This window comes from Laccaria bicolor, genomic scaffold (assembly GCF_000143565.1).
Source record: "Laccaria bicolor S238N-H82 LACBIscaffold_8 genomic scaffold, whole genome shotgun sequence".
Taxonomy (NCBI): Eukaryota; Fungi; Basidiomycota; class Agaricomycetes; order Agaricales; family Hydnangiaceae; genus Laccaria; species Laccaria bicolor.
Window position 1 is genome coordinate 1 of NW_001889879.1, and position 14138 is coordinate 14138.

Genomic DNA, 14138 nt, shown 5'->3' on the forward strand with positions numbered 1-14138 from the left:
TGGTGAGTGCCCAATGTCTCTACAGCCGTGAACGCTTAGCATCCTAACCCACTCAATCACACCCTCACATCACAAAGCGACCGTAAATGTCTTCCAACAATGACAACGAATGCCATCGACCTCAGTGGGTACTAGTCGGCCTTGCCTCTCTTGTTCATATTGGCCTAGCGATGGGGTTGACATTCATACAAGTATATATGCTACTTTCCTAAAATAATCCCCATCATGTAGATGTGTATGGTACTCTAAAATCAATCTTATTGTTGGGCCTTTATAGGCATACATGACTGGTGTAACAATTCTCATTGCTCAGTACCACGAAAAATGGACAAAATACCTTACTTCACCACAGAAACAAACACCTGGTTTGAATGGCTGGGTGCCATGCTCTGTAAAATCAGGAGGTTGTTTCTGATGCAATTTCCATCAAGTAGAGCCCAAGAACGTAAAAATCGAACAAGAACTTACCCGTTAGCCTCAATTTCTGGGGTAATAGCCCTCATTCATCCACAGAATCGAACGCTGAGATTGAACGGTTGGCCGCTATGTTTTGCGAATTTGGGAGGTCGTTCCTAAAGCGATTTCCGTCAAGTAGACCCTTAGAACGTAGAAATTGAGGAAGAACATACTTGTTAGCCTCAATTTCTGCTAAGAGACCTTATTCCTTCGCAGAATTAAACGCCGAGTTTTGCAAGCTCGGGCCGTTGTTCCTGAAGAAATTCCGGTTAAGCAGATTTCAAGAACATAAAATACGGGTAAAAACTTACTTTGTTAGCTCAATTCTCGTAATAGATCTCATTTCTCCGCAGAACCGAGCGCCGACTTTGAACGGTTAGACGCTATGTTTCGAAAACTCGGGAGGTTGTTCCTAAAGCAATTTCGGTCAAGTGAAACCCAAGAACGTAAAAATTGAGCAAGAACTTACCTGTGAGCTTCAATTTCTAGGGTAAGAGACCTTACTGCCCTGCAGAACCAAACACCGACTTTAAACAGTCAGGCACTATTGTTTTTAAAACTTGGGAGGTTGTTCCTGAAGCAAATTTGGTTAAGTAGAGCCCAAGAATGCAAAATTTGAGTAAGAACTTACCTGCAAGCCTTAATTTCTGGTGATAGCCCTCATTTCTCCGCAAAACCAAACACCAACTTTGAACGGTTGGGCGCTATGTTTCGAAAACTCGGGAAGTTGTTCCTAAAGCAATTTCGGTCAAGTGAAATCCAAGAACGTAAAAATTGAGCAAGAACTTACCTGTGAGCCTCAATTTCTAGGGTAAGAGACTTTATTGCCCTGCAGAACCAAACACCGAATTTGAACGGTTAGGCGCCATGTTTCGCAAACTTGGGAGGTTGTTCCTGGAGCAATTTCGGTCAATTAAAGCCCAAGAACGTAAAATTTGAGTAAGAAATTACCTGCAAGCCTCAATTTCTAGTAATGGACCTCATTTCCCCACAAAACCGAACGCCGACTTTGAACGGTTGGGTTGCATGTTTTGAAAACTTGGGAGGTTGTTCCTAAAGCAATTTCGGTCAAATGAAACCCAAGAACGTAAAAATTGACCAAGAACTTACCTGTGACCTCAATTTCTGGAGTAAGAGACCTTAATCCTCCGCAGAACCAAGCACCGACTTTGAACGGTTAGGCGCTATGTTTTGCAGACTCGGGAGGTTGTTCTTGAAGCAATTTCGGTCAAGTAGAGCCCAAGAACGTGAAATTTGAATAAGAACTTACCTGCAAGCCCCAATTTCTAGTAATAGACCTCATTTCTCCGCAAAACCGAGCGCCGACTTTGAACGGTTACGCATTACGTTTCGAAAACTCGGGGGGTTGTTCCTAGAGCAATTTCGGTTCAGTAGAACCCAAGAACGTAAAAATCGAGTAAGAACCTACCTGTAAGCCTCAATTTCTGGCAATGGACCTTATTTGCCACAAAACCGCACGCCGACTTCGAACGGCTGGGTGCCATATTCCCAAAACTTGGGAGGTGGTTCCTGAAGCGATTTCGGTCAAATAGAGCCCGGGGGCGCAGAATACGAGCAAGAACTTACTTTTCTAGCTCAATTTCTGTTTGTGGGCATCCTTTCACCACAAAACCAAATGCCAAAATTGAACGGATCGGCGTTCCATTTCGTAAGCTCGGGAGGCACTTCCTGTAGTAGTCACCGTCAAGTAAAGCCCAAGATCATCAAATTCGAGCCAGAACTCACAGAGTAAATCCATTTCTTGTGGGTGGACTTGCCAAACCTTGATGCCGAAAATAGCTTGTGCACATGGAGCTGAATGGAGGTGCAGTTCATGTATTTGATTTACGAGGCTTCTACCTGGTAGTCTATTTTACAAGGTAAAGGGAGAGGACAGCTATGTAAGTACGAGCGTCGGCTTGAACGGAAAGGGAATTAGCGCACGAGAAAACAGTCAGGGTCCAGGACAAGTGTTGGGTGGGAGGTGTGATTTCAGGACAAGTCAGGTCTCCCATCCGCCAAAAAGTGTGATCCAAACTGTGATTTGGCGGGTCCGTTTTGTGACTTGTCCTGGAAAAAAGTGTGATTTGGCGTGGGAGGGACTGCAAAAAGTGTGATTCGGTGTGATTTGCAGGACAAGTGTTGGCGCGCAACCGTGATTTGGGTGTGATTCGAACTCCGAAATCACAACACTTGGCTTGAGACCTCCTAGAGAGCGATATGATTGTTAGAGCCCAGTGAAAATGAGGGCTAAGCAGGTCGAACCAGGTCGAGCCAAATTTAAAAAATTAGATTTGGTTGAGGCTCGAGTTGGAGAGTGAGCTTGCGAGCTCGAAACAACTCAAGCAGGGGCTTTGTAAGCGCAATGCGGTGATGTCCGCTTCACCACGTTCCGTGGTGTTGACAGCCTTCTGAGGTCTGTGCGCTGCGAGGATATAGTCATTCGAGAGGCAATGAAATCCTTGCCTTCTTCTCTTTCATTCCTACTTCCCCCCGCGAATTCTAACCTTCGCGGAATTTTTTCGATCTCATTTTAATTCATTAAAACTCAAAATGACTGAACTTGACACTTCACGTCCCCCTGCTGGCGCTGCTAATAAAGATGTCCCCTCTGATATGTCCAATGTTGTAATTGACCCCGTCGACACTACCAACAACCCGACCGACCCTCGTGTTACACCAGAGGAAGACATTAATCGCCCAAAGACTCCTCCCTCTGGGCCGTCTGCCCCCAGAATGACGCAGATATATGCGGCGTTGCAAGCTATATCTCCTGCTTCGCAAAAAATTGTTCGCGACACACTAACTAACACTCTGAAAAATAAACCCCCTCCCGATGTCATCGCCGTGACTCCCAAGCTTCTTTTCTTGGTCACAAACGAGACGACCTCGGCAGTCTCTACTTCCAACACGGGCTACGGCATTCATCCATTCATTATTTCCCTTGCTGAGAATGGTTCTCACATCCCTTTATCTCTTTTTACCACGGCCACGACGAATACTCTACATACAAGCGAAGCTTCTATTCCTCAGAAAACGGTTATTAATAGGCTTACCAGTCTGAAGCGGCATATAATAGACATCAAATATTTCCAGGGAGAAGACTCCATGGATATTGGCGATTGGCATGAAGCCTGGACTCGATATCACCGTTTCGTTGAGACTCACGGCGATAAGGATTCAGCCATTCGATGGAAGAAGCACCACGAATTTCTAGCTGAACAAGACAACCTCAAGCGCAACTTCGCCGCTATCCTCAAATTTGATATTGAAACTCGTACAAAATACAATCTAACACCAAGCCCTCACGATGAGGATTCTTATAGGCGCCGCTTTGAAGCCATCAAGCTCGAGGTTCTACAAGCAGAAATTTTGGCAGCAAGGCCCTTACCTGACATGGAATCGAATCCCAACGGCCCCTCATCCTCTTCTTGGAAAGGCAAGTCGCGTTATGCGCCTTATCATCACCGTGATGCAGAGTCCTCGTCTCGTCAGGCCGGGGGCTGTACTGAGAGTGCCGCCGCGAGTTCGAGCAATCATTCCTTTCGGTCCTCTGGCACTTCCTTTGCCAATACTCCCATCTGTCTCATTTGTCAATGAGAACATCGCTTCGCGTCATGCCAGGAGTCGATCACGCAGGCAGGCAAACAGACGACAGCGAAATATGATAATCGGAAGCTCGTGCGACGAAGCGACGGAGGCATCATCTGTATCGCCTACAATCTCAATAGGCTCTCTATCTGCTCCAAGTCCCATTCGGACCATCACATCTGTTCCTTCTGCGGCGCTTCTGATCATGGCGCCTGCTCTCACAAATGTATCTAAGCTCGACTCTACAACTTCATCAATTCATCTCTCAGCTCACTTGCGCTCGTTATCACTCCATGATTTGCTCGAACATCTCTCATTCAATCCAGATCTCACAATCAACGATCGCTTACCGTACTTTGACAATCTTCATCTCGAATTTTCGCCTCATGACTTCGACCCTGACTACTCTAAGATCAGGACTCCCTATAGCGCGGACGCTTTCCACGCCTATCTCTCAAAAGCACAAATCCTCAATCGTTATCCAGAACTTCCCTTCAAACTGACTCATGGCTTCCCACTCGGAAATATTGCCGATCTTGATACATCTTTTACTCCTGGCAATCTCGCCTCTGTTTCCCCTTATGATCATATTATCCAAGAATACATCTTTGACGAACTCAAACTCGGACGCCTCTCGGGTCCGTTCACTCAAAAAGAACTAGAAGCCAAAATCAGGCTGTTTCGTTCATCACCTATTCAAGTTGTCGTCAAGCCTGGTGAAGCCGGCGGTCCTGATAAATATCGTTGCTGTCGTAATCTCTCATATCGGGGAAACCTGGGTTTTTCTGTTAACGATGACATAAACTCAGAGGAGTACCCAACTCGATGGGGCACGGCGTCTGAGTGCGCCAAAATTGTATGTTTCCCATCATATCTATCATTTTCTCTGTTATTTCATATATCTATATCCCTTTCTTATTTGAGTCTCGTTCAGAAGTTCTTCGCGGCGGAGTTCACAACTCTTAGCTGCTTGAAGGACATGGATGACTTGGGACAAATGTTTTCTCATGTTTTTCGCTCATCTGTTAGTCATGGCTTATGCGAGTGTGTAGGTCTCGGCGGCGCCTCCAGGAACACAGGCGTGCACCCTTGATGTAGAAGGGGCGTATCGCACAGTTCCAGTCAGCCCTGCTTCCAAGTGGTACCTGATTGTTGAATTCAAGGGTTTGTTTTACATCGATCACAATGTACCATTTGGCCTCGCCTCTGCTTCAGGTTTACAAGGAGAGGTTGCAGATGCGATGGTTGACATCTGGCATAGTCTTCGCGTTGGGCCTGTTATCAAATGGGTTGATGATTTCAATGCTTTTCGTTATGCGAACAAGGCCGGCCTATTTTCTGGAACTTCTGACGGCACTGTCTATCGTTATGATTATGATCTTGATTATATCAAAGCCATGATTGCCCCACTCGGGATTCCATGGCATACAACAAAGGGTTCCCCCTTTGGAGATATTTTTTCTTATGTTGGTTTTGAATGGGACCTTATCTCGAAGGCCGTCTATCTCACTAAAACCAAATGCGAAAAACATCTTGCTAAAGTTATCTCCGTTTTGCAGGACTCCCCCTTATCACGTCAGTTCTTCAAAAAAGACATACAATCTCTGCACGGCTCGCTATCACACATCACCTTTGTCTATTCGCGTGGCAGAGCATATCTCAACAATATCATTTGGTGGCTCTTGACCTTCACTAGCGACTTCGCCCCAAGATTTCCTCCTCCTTCCGTCATTTCAGACCTTAAATGGTGGTTCACTCAACTTTCCAAGCCGTCCATCATTCGTTCACTCGCTTCGCGTCCTCCTATGTCTGACCTCAATATTTGGGTTGATGCCTCAACAGACTGGGGAATCGGTTTGCTAATCAACAACTCGTGGGATGCATGGAAGACCTTTCCAGCATGGAAGGCTCCCGGACGAGACATAGGATGGCTCGAAGCGGTAGCCGTTGAGCTCATCATCACGCTTCTCTACGAAATGCATCTCTCTCATCTTGATGTTCTGATTCGCAGTGATAACGAAGGAGTCATTGGTGCCTTCCAGAAAGGATGGTCAAGGAACCAAGAGACCAACTCATGCATTCGTCGTGCAGAAGCCATCTTCGAACAACGTGATCTTTCCATTTCTCTTTTATATGTAGAATCATCCACAAATTTGGCAGACCCCATATCTCGAGGTATCCTTCCCCCTCTCGAACATCGAGTGACTGTTCCCTATTCCATATCTCCTTCGATTGCCGAATACTTCTCTCATGTCTACTAGTCATTCTACTTTATCCGACTGTCTCAAAAACGTAGACGTACGTTCAGAATTATCACAGTTTTCGTCCTTAATGGACACCTGCACCTTATCTTTGCCTCAATCACAAGCTCGTACAAGGAGGCCTAGAAAGCCTCGGAAGGGCAATGAAATAGTCCCTTCTTTATTCCGTCCTCACGTCATCGCAGGAGAAAGACTACTCAAGTGGACCTCACCTCACTCACAGATTTTCCGGGAGGACATGTTGAAGGCGCTACCGGAGTCACATCTTACACGTCTTTTTGAAGTGATGGCGTTCTCTCTCGACCAAGCGACCCGAGATGGATATGCAGCGGGTTTACTACGCTTCACGCAGTACTGTGATACTATTAACGTCACGGAGGTCGACCGAATGCCTGCATCCGAGCCATTGCTCGCCTCCTTCATCGCCTTTCATGCCGGCAAAGTATCGTCGAGTACGATCGACAACTGGCTTTCTGGTCTTCACTTCTGGCATACAATCAACGGTGCTCTGTGGAATGGATGTGACATCTTATCCCGTGCAAAGAAAGGTGCTCAGAAGCTCATACCTATTTCATCCAAACGGGCCAAGCGTCCTCCTGTTACCATTGAACATCTTTACGCGTTGCGCAATGGCCTGGATTTATCCAATGCATTCGACGCAGCAGTCTGGGCTATTGCATGCGTCGCCTTCTGGTGCTGCTGTCGTCTCGGAGAGCTCGTTATCCCGAGCACAAATCTATTTGATCCTATTAAACACGTTGCACATTCGACATCGTTAATCTTCAATGTCCTGTCAAATGGCACAGAATACGGCACCTGTCAGATACCATGGACTAAGACGACGCTTCGTGAAGGCGCAAGCATATCCATCACAGCACGCAATGATCCATCGTGTCCTATTAAAGCTCTTAAACACCATCTTTCATGCAGCAAAGCTATACCATCTCACGCACCGTTATTTTCATTCGAAACAGCCGACGGAGGATGGTCGCCAATGACCAAAGGATGGTTCATGACACGATGTAACGAAATCTGGGTTGCTGCTGGAATGCCTGATATGCCAGGTCATGGCTTCCGCATCGGTGGTGCAACACATCTTCTCCTCATGGGTGTGGCGCCTGATTTGGTTGCAGCACAAGGGCGCTGGAAATCAAGGGTGTTCATGGACTATTGGAGGAAAATCGAGTCAATCTTACCTCTGTTCATGTCCAGCACTGGTTCCGCTTCTCGTGTTTCTATCATTGAAGAGTCAATGTCGGCGTACAGGAAGAAGTGGAAGTTATAAAATTTCCACTTACCTTGTTCCGTTATGGAACAAACGATCAATCTGAGATGATCAATCTATTTTTATCCCATTTCTTCTGAACTTAGCTTGCTCTCGTTGGGGAGTCGTGTCTTCGAAGAAACACGACTGTGGTGAGCTGCGCATGGTGGTATAGTCTTGTTGTCTTCTCAGACCCTTCACATGGGGCTCGGAAACCAGGATTCACACCGGCACACTCAAAGCTTTCGTAATTCTCGAGTCAATTCAAATTGCAAATATACTTGTTTCCTCATCTCATCTGATATGATTTTTATATCCGTTGAACAAGTATCAATTTTGAATTCTACAATTTCATTTGAGATCAGCGCGACGTGTTTTGGATCCAAGTGCACGAGAATTTTCAAAAGCTTTCCCCCAACCCACGGAAATTCGGATGTTCAACTGAATCACAGTTAAAATTGAATTTTCGTGTTCTCTTACATCTTAGCATCAGCGCGCTACATACAAAGCCTCGACAATAGAGACTTTTACAAGTTTGGCTGGATTTTAAACCCAGCCGCATCTATAGCCGTCTAACCGAATCTATCTAATAATCTAATCCTACCTAACGAGAGCGAATTGCAGGTGGACAGTGCGACCAAACCACATCAATCCAGACAGAAACTAAGTGTCTGAGCATATTGAATGGAATCGAGTGAAATCGAGACTTTGAAAATCCGTTCCGAGACTTGGCCGATGAGCAAAAGTGACTGAGAATGGCAAGGAGCTGCATAGAGTGCGCCGGAGACCTAAGCGAGCCAAATTGAATGGCGCAACCGAAATCGCCAAGTCAGAAAAGAACGGAAAAGGTGAAAGAAAGACGACTTACCACAAGACGCGGGTTCTACGACATGTTGGGTACTTGAAAAACAGAGTCAGTGAGAACATTTAAGCGCGAGCAGTTGAGGTGACGTACTAAAACAGTCACTGGCCTGAGCGAGGCGACCAGAGAGCGGGGAGTGTTGATGAGGAAATGGAGCTTGCTTAAGGACCAAGTACGATGCGTGCCACTACGTAAACAAGAGTTATGAGAAAGTATCGTTCGAAATGATGGAACGTACTGTTTATTTTTTTGTCCCGCCACCAATCCGCCTCTGTTACTTCCCAGTCCTTTCCTGTCTTTCTCCAGCGCTATTACTGAAAATTTCAAGCGTGATTTGAGGTGGCGGCAATAATGAGTTTGTTACGTTCAAGGGACGTCGTAAAGTAAAGATTTCTGGAATGAGGATAAACAGCGTTACACTTCACGAACCACATTTGCAGGTGCCAGTGCCAGCTAGCAGAAATGACTGGTAGTTAGCCTTCGTTATAACATCAGTCATTAAGCTTCCGAAAACATATGTACCATTTCTCACGGCCTTGTCTGCCTGTTTCTCGTGCCGTCTTCATATGAGATAATTTCTCGTCACTTATTTAAAGGTCTCTCTACCGAGAAGGTGTTGGATGGAATGTGGAGTGAGCAAACCGCGTATGCCCCAGAATTACGGACTCACTTTCCCCCATATCTCAGCAATCTCGGCTTCGAATGCCTTCCCCTCATACTTGTTCTCTGACTTGACTGCATGTGGTGCAAGGTGGGGTGCTGAAGCTAAATTTCAACGCATATAGTCAGCATACACCAAAGAATTGAACAAAATAAGGGCCCTACCTCTTAAAAACAACTATCTTCACCCGGGATGTGTCCTGTAAACCAAAGACCACCAAGCGTGCATAGCCCTGTGACTGAACGGCGCACGAACGTCGCATACAATCAACTGAGATTCTTCACCAACGCAAAGGGGGTTCTTACTAGATCCTAGCACAAATGCCGTCACATGGAAAGCCGCATACAACAGTCATAATACCCATCGACGACCTCTGGTCTTCTCCCTTAACGAGGTGAGAGTGTGCAATGTAGAGGGACTGAAGCCAGAGAGGTGACCAACGCCGGCTGGCCGGGAGATCGTTTGGTGGAAGTATCGTGGAGACGGCGCGAGATAGTAATGTGGTGGGGAAGAGGAGGGCGACGGAGAGGCTGCGGGAGCAAGATGGGAGTAATGGAGAAAAAGTGCTGAGGCGTGCACGTGTTGTGATTTGGTGTGGGGTTGGGGAGTCGGTTTGCGCAACGAAGCACATTCGCCTGGCAATTTTCTCTGGAGTGCGTCGGGGTTTCAGATTGTTGCAGAGGAATTTGACGAGTAGTGGTTCAATAGTGTCGAGCGCGAGAAGGGTCCAGCTCGATTTGAATCGATGACGTTGTGTTGCTTATAATTAGTTCAGTGTGGTTCGGTTTGGTTTTCCTTCATTTTCACGTTAGAGATTGGTCAAATGATGTAAGTCTGTCACTCGGCCCTAGAGAATGCTGTAGTATAAACCATTCGTCTCACATGGCGTCCTCTAAGCCCCAGGGACCAAAAAAAAAGAGCAGCACAAGGTAAGCGGGGCTAACTCTAGTGTAAGGATGGTGGTTATCCGCGGCTGTGTGCAAGCAGGATTCCAGCAGTCTCCCTAATTCGCGCGTGTGTGTGCGTGCGTCCGGATGGCCACGAGAGCCTGGAAAGTGGGCAGTCTGGCGTGCAGCCTCCAAAAGACGTCTTGCTCATCGGACAGACACCGGGGTCGGCTGGGGAGAGATCGACCAGTGCGTGAATGGGGTGTATCGTTTGAGGATCCAGCTCCACTTAGTAATCATGTTGCCCGATTTTTATGGAATGCGGGGACATTCACTGAGATAAGACTGGAAAAGTAATTATTGGGGGAGCACGGAGAGGGTTTGGAATGATTACCAAGTGCAATTTGCCAAAAGAATGAGCAATGAATTTTAGATCCAGATCCACTTCTCGACCGCTCGATGGCGCTCCTCCACTGTTCTGTGCATCCCTCCTGAGATTCAACAGCCTTGTTGGCCATTCCACCTCGCTGTCCATGCCATAGTCATCGGAGTTGCCTTCTACCCATGTGACTGCATTGCGTCTCCCATGCGAATGAATTAAGGCTTTAATGTCAGGTAAAGTGTGTGTTGTAGGTAGCAATATATGTAGACTCCATAATAAAAATGAGTTTCATCAAAATTAATGACTTCCAGCCCAACTATGTGCAGTTTATTGCTGAAAACATGTGCAATACTTTTGCTCATGTGTTTTCGAAACACTTCCTGATTATTTATACAAGGTTGAAGCAACCGATCTGTCAAAAAATCATTGCACACCCTTACTACAGCTATGGTATACACATCCCCCACCAAAGTTGCTTGAGTTGTTGACTTCAAGAAGCTCTCCCTGGGCAATGCAGAAATTGCCCAAAGGATTGGTATTCATTGTACTACTGTGTGCAATACTTTTAATCGCCACTGTAAACCCAAGCCCAGGTAAGTGACACTGGCCTCCTGTGTAGTTTCTGATGGTAAGCAACAAGTCAAAAGACTCCCTATACCCCTTTAGATCTTGGTGATCAATCGTCTCTTGGTTCAGGATGACTGAAAGACCAGTGAAAGGAGTGGCCCAAACACAAAGAGCAATATTGACAGGATCATCCAATGCCTTGGCATGATCAGCAAGCTTCTCGAAGGCGGCTAAACTGGACTCAAAAAGATTGGGTTGTATGATGGCATAGATTGCACCAACAATTGCATTGGCCAATAGGACATCTTTGAGGTAACTTGAATTGGCAGGTTCCTGAATATTGGCTGAGGTGTGCAGTGGAAGGGATTCTGGTCGCCATGATGTTTTCAACAAGAATGTGCATCAGGAAAACATGAGGGTCGTCTTTGAGGATCTTTGGGGTCTTTGGAAAGACCTAAAGACTTCAAAGACATAGAGACCCCACGTCTTTCGGGAGACAGGTACAATTTCTTTCAAAGATGTGGTCATCTTTGAGGGACCATTGAGAATCTTTCAAAGACGAACATAGAGCTTTCCAAAGACCATCTTTGGCTTTGTATGATATCTTTACAAGTCTTTCACTCATGCTTATCATACCACAGATGCACTAAAATCAATCTTATTCAAGTAACGTATAAACAGTAAATACCATGACGTCTGAGATATAAACCATCTTCATCTCTCTATCTATCCAACCCATCATGCCCCTACACATAACTTCCTTGTCAGTGCACTCAGGAGCCTGTTTCAACGGTCTGGCTAAAGATGTGGGATACTGGTGATGGTGATTGGACATTCACGTAGGTAATAGGTCTGTAAATCAATATGAGCACTTTGTGTTTCAAAAAACGAACAGAGATAGAAATACGCAACCTCAAATACTCGAGTGGACAATAGGTTTACAGGTATGCAGGCTTGCCACCAGGAAGAACGAAAGGTCTCGAAGTAGTCCTGTCCGAAGCGTGTCGAGTATCAAGCTTGATATTACACAGACTAGAAGAATTGAGTCAGTCTTATTCAACTACGAGCGGAACAAGGCAACTCACGCAGCCGGATGGAAGCCTGAGAGTATGCCTATGCCGAATCAGGGCACATGCAATTCTCAGAGGGAGATAATGACCCCGGCTGTGAGGAGTGCACGGAGAACGAAGGACACGATGACGGTGCCCCCTGACGACGGGGAGGTTTCTGCACTGGGTGTGGCTTGATACAAAGGAAGCGAGGGGGTTTGGAGAGCTGGAAGAGGTGTGGTGAGAGGAGTATAAATGGGTAATGGTGCGTGTGGTGACTTACGGAGGGCGAGGAAGTCAGGAGGGATGGGGTAGATGAGGCAGTGCTACTGATGAGATATAGTGGGGCGCAATGACATGTAAATGAGACGTACGGGTTAAGTGAACTTGCAGCTGTAGGTGGAAACGTTGGGAAGACGGCGTAGTGACCGTTGCACTGGATTTGACGACACGACATACCCAGTAACAGTTGTCAGGACATAGATGCTGTACAATCGTCAATAAGCGGTATTGAGTTGAGCAGAATAAACTATGCACCCAGGTTCAGAAAATACGATGTCCACAATCCCATAGTCACCCACCGCTCGAAGTTTGCAGCTTCCAATCCAAAATCGGCATTTTTGCATGTTGTCACGAAGCGTAGGTTGAAGTCAGTTGAGTCAGCAGGGTGTTGCATCCGGATAACTTGTCTCTTTATGCCGGCTATGAGAGTGGATGGAACGATGAACGCAAGGCCAGCAGCATGATTGATGAAGAGGAAGAAAATTTTTCTTCAACGATTTTGAACCAACATCACGTGGGTACGCGTTCTCTTGAGGGCCGGGCACTCAGACTTAACTTATGTAACAGCACAATGCCGTTTTCCATCACGTTCTGTCATTCAATATCCAACAACGTCCTGCTTGATGCAAATGGCGATGGAACCGAGTCGCTTGTGCAGGCATGTTTGTTGACAGTCAAAAATGCCCGGGTCTTGGTGGAAGGGTATCAGCAACAATATATCTCATCCCGGCAAGTTCATTATGGCACCGCTTGATTTTTTCACATCCTGTTTCACTGTCAGCGTTCGCAGGCCCACCCTTTCCACATTTTATGTCAATAAATATATACAGCTATGGGATGTCGAACAGTAACAATCTCTATGGACTCAAAGATGTGAAAGCTCCAAGTCAGATACCAAAGATTCGCATCCAAAGACAAAGATCTTGAAAGACCGCTTTTACAAAGACAAAGCACTCAAAGATTCGGTTCCCAGAGACAAAGACACCAAAGATAACCCTTATGTTTTCCTGATGTGCACAACGTCCATATATATGGATATGCGCTTTTAAGGTTATGCATGGGCCGAGCTTTCCAGATACACTTGGAAAACATCCAAAGTCTCCTTGTTGACCCCTGTCATCTCCAACAGATCAAAGAACATGACAGGAACAGTAAACAGCACAAAGAGTATCTTGATGAAGAACTCGAGGCAATCCAGTCTTCTTTTCCTGTGGAAGGGTCAGTTGGTACAGGAAAGTCTCTTTTGAAGTCTTATACTGTCCATTGAGGCTCAATTTTTCTGATATAGGAAAGTCTTTGCTGAAGTCTTATAAAGCTTGGTTGAGGCTGATTGTTGGTCATTTTGATGCAACTGAACGCCTTGTCATCTATGTCACTTCAGAACAGTTCCAGCAGAACTCTGTTTCTATCAAGATTCTGGTTGCTCCACCCAGGGACTCAGCTCTGCTTCCATGGCGTCAACTATTCGAAAACATTTTCCTTCTGAAATTCGGTGGAATCAATGCTTTGTCCACCATTACCAACAAAGAAATACTCGAGTTTCTCAATAATGGTATATCCATGGCGGTCCAGGCTAGGAACCTCATACATCATGCTGAACTTGCATTAGGATGGTTGGACAAACCTGACCTTCAATATGAGACAACCTGGCAAGCCCTATGTAATCATAGCATGATTACTACAGTTCCCATACTGTATCATATATAGGATGCACTGGCTGAGAATATAACTTCTCAGTTATTCTGCCTTTTGGCTTAGGTGGTCCTTTGTGCATTCTAGGGTCTGCTTACATTAACTGAGAAGTTTCGGCTGCAGGTTCAATCCTGGCCCATGGCAAAGCTGGCTGTGGGACCGTGGGAATGAATACTGTTAGTTG

The 14138-nt window shown here is 46.0% G+C and overlaps 3 protein-coding genes across 3 annotated transcripts; all 3 read right to left on the minus strand.

The window, feature by feature from the left end:
• Positions 1 to 1799: 1799 nt before the first annotated feature.
• On the minus strand, positions 1800 to 2267 carry LACBIDRAFT_317819 (uncharacterized protein; the record flags this gene model as incomplete). The annotated part of the gene is made up of 4 exons (XM_001879336.1): positions 1800 to 1828; positions 1886 to 1986; positions 2044 to 2145; positions 2203 to 2267. The coding sequence occupies 4 exons, from the start codon at positions 2265 to 2267 to the stop codon at positions 1800 to 1802; spliced, it is 297 nt and encodes a 98-aa protein (XP_001879371.1).
• Positions 2268 to 8757: 6490 nt separating this feature from the next.
• Positions 8758 to 9175, minus strand: LACBIDRAFT_317822 (uncharacterized protein; the record flags this gene model as incomplete). The annotated part of the gene is made up of 3 exons (XM_001879337.1): positions 8758 to 8887; positions 8957 to 9019; positions 9105 to 9175. The coding sequence occupies 3 exons, from the start codon at positions 9173 to 9175 to the stop codon at positions 8758 to 8760; spliced, it is 264 nt and encodes an 87-aa protein (XP_001879372.1).
• A 2529-nt stretch (positions 9176 to 11704) lies between these two features.
• LACBIDRAFT_325508 (uncharacterized protein) lies at positions 11705 to 12606 on the minus strand (the record flags this gene model as incomplete). The annotated part of the gene is made up of 6 exons (XM_001879338.1): positions 11705 to 11783; positions 11874 to 11963; positions 12017 to 12044; positions 12264 to 12306; positions 12440 to 12466; positions 12562 to 12606. 6 exons carry the CDS (start codon positions 12604 to 12606, stop codon positions 11705 to 11707), a joined length of 312 nt encoding a protein of 103 aa, XP_001879373.1.
• Between the last annotated feature and the right edge of the window lie 1532 nt (positions 12607 to 14138).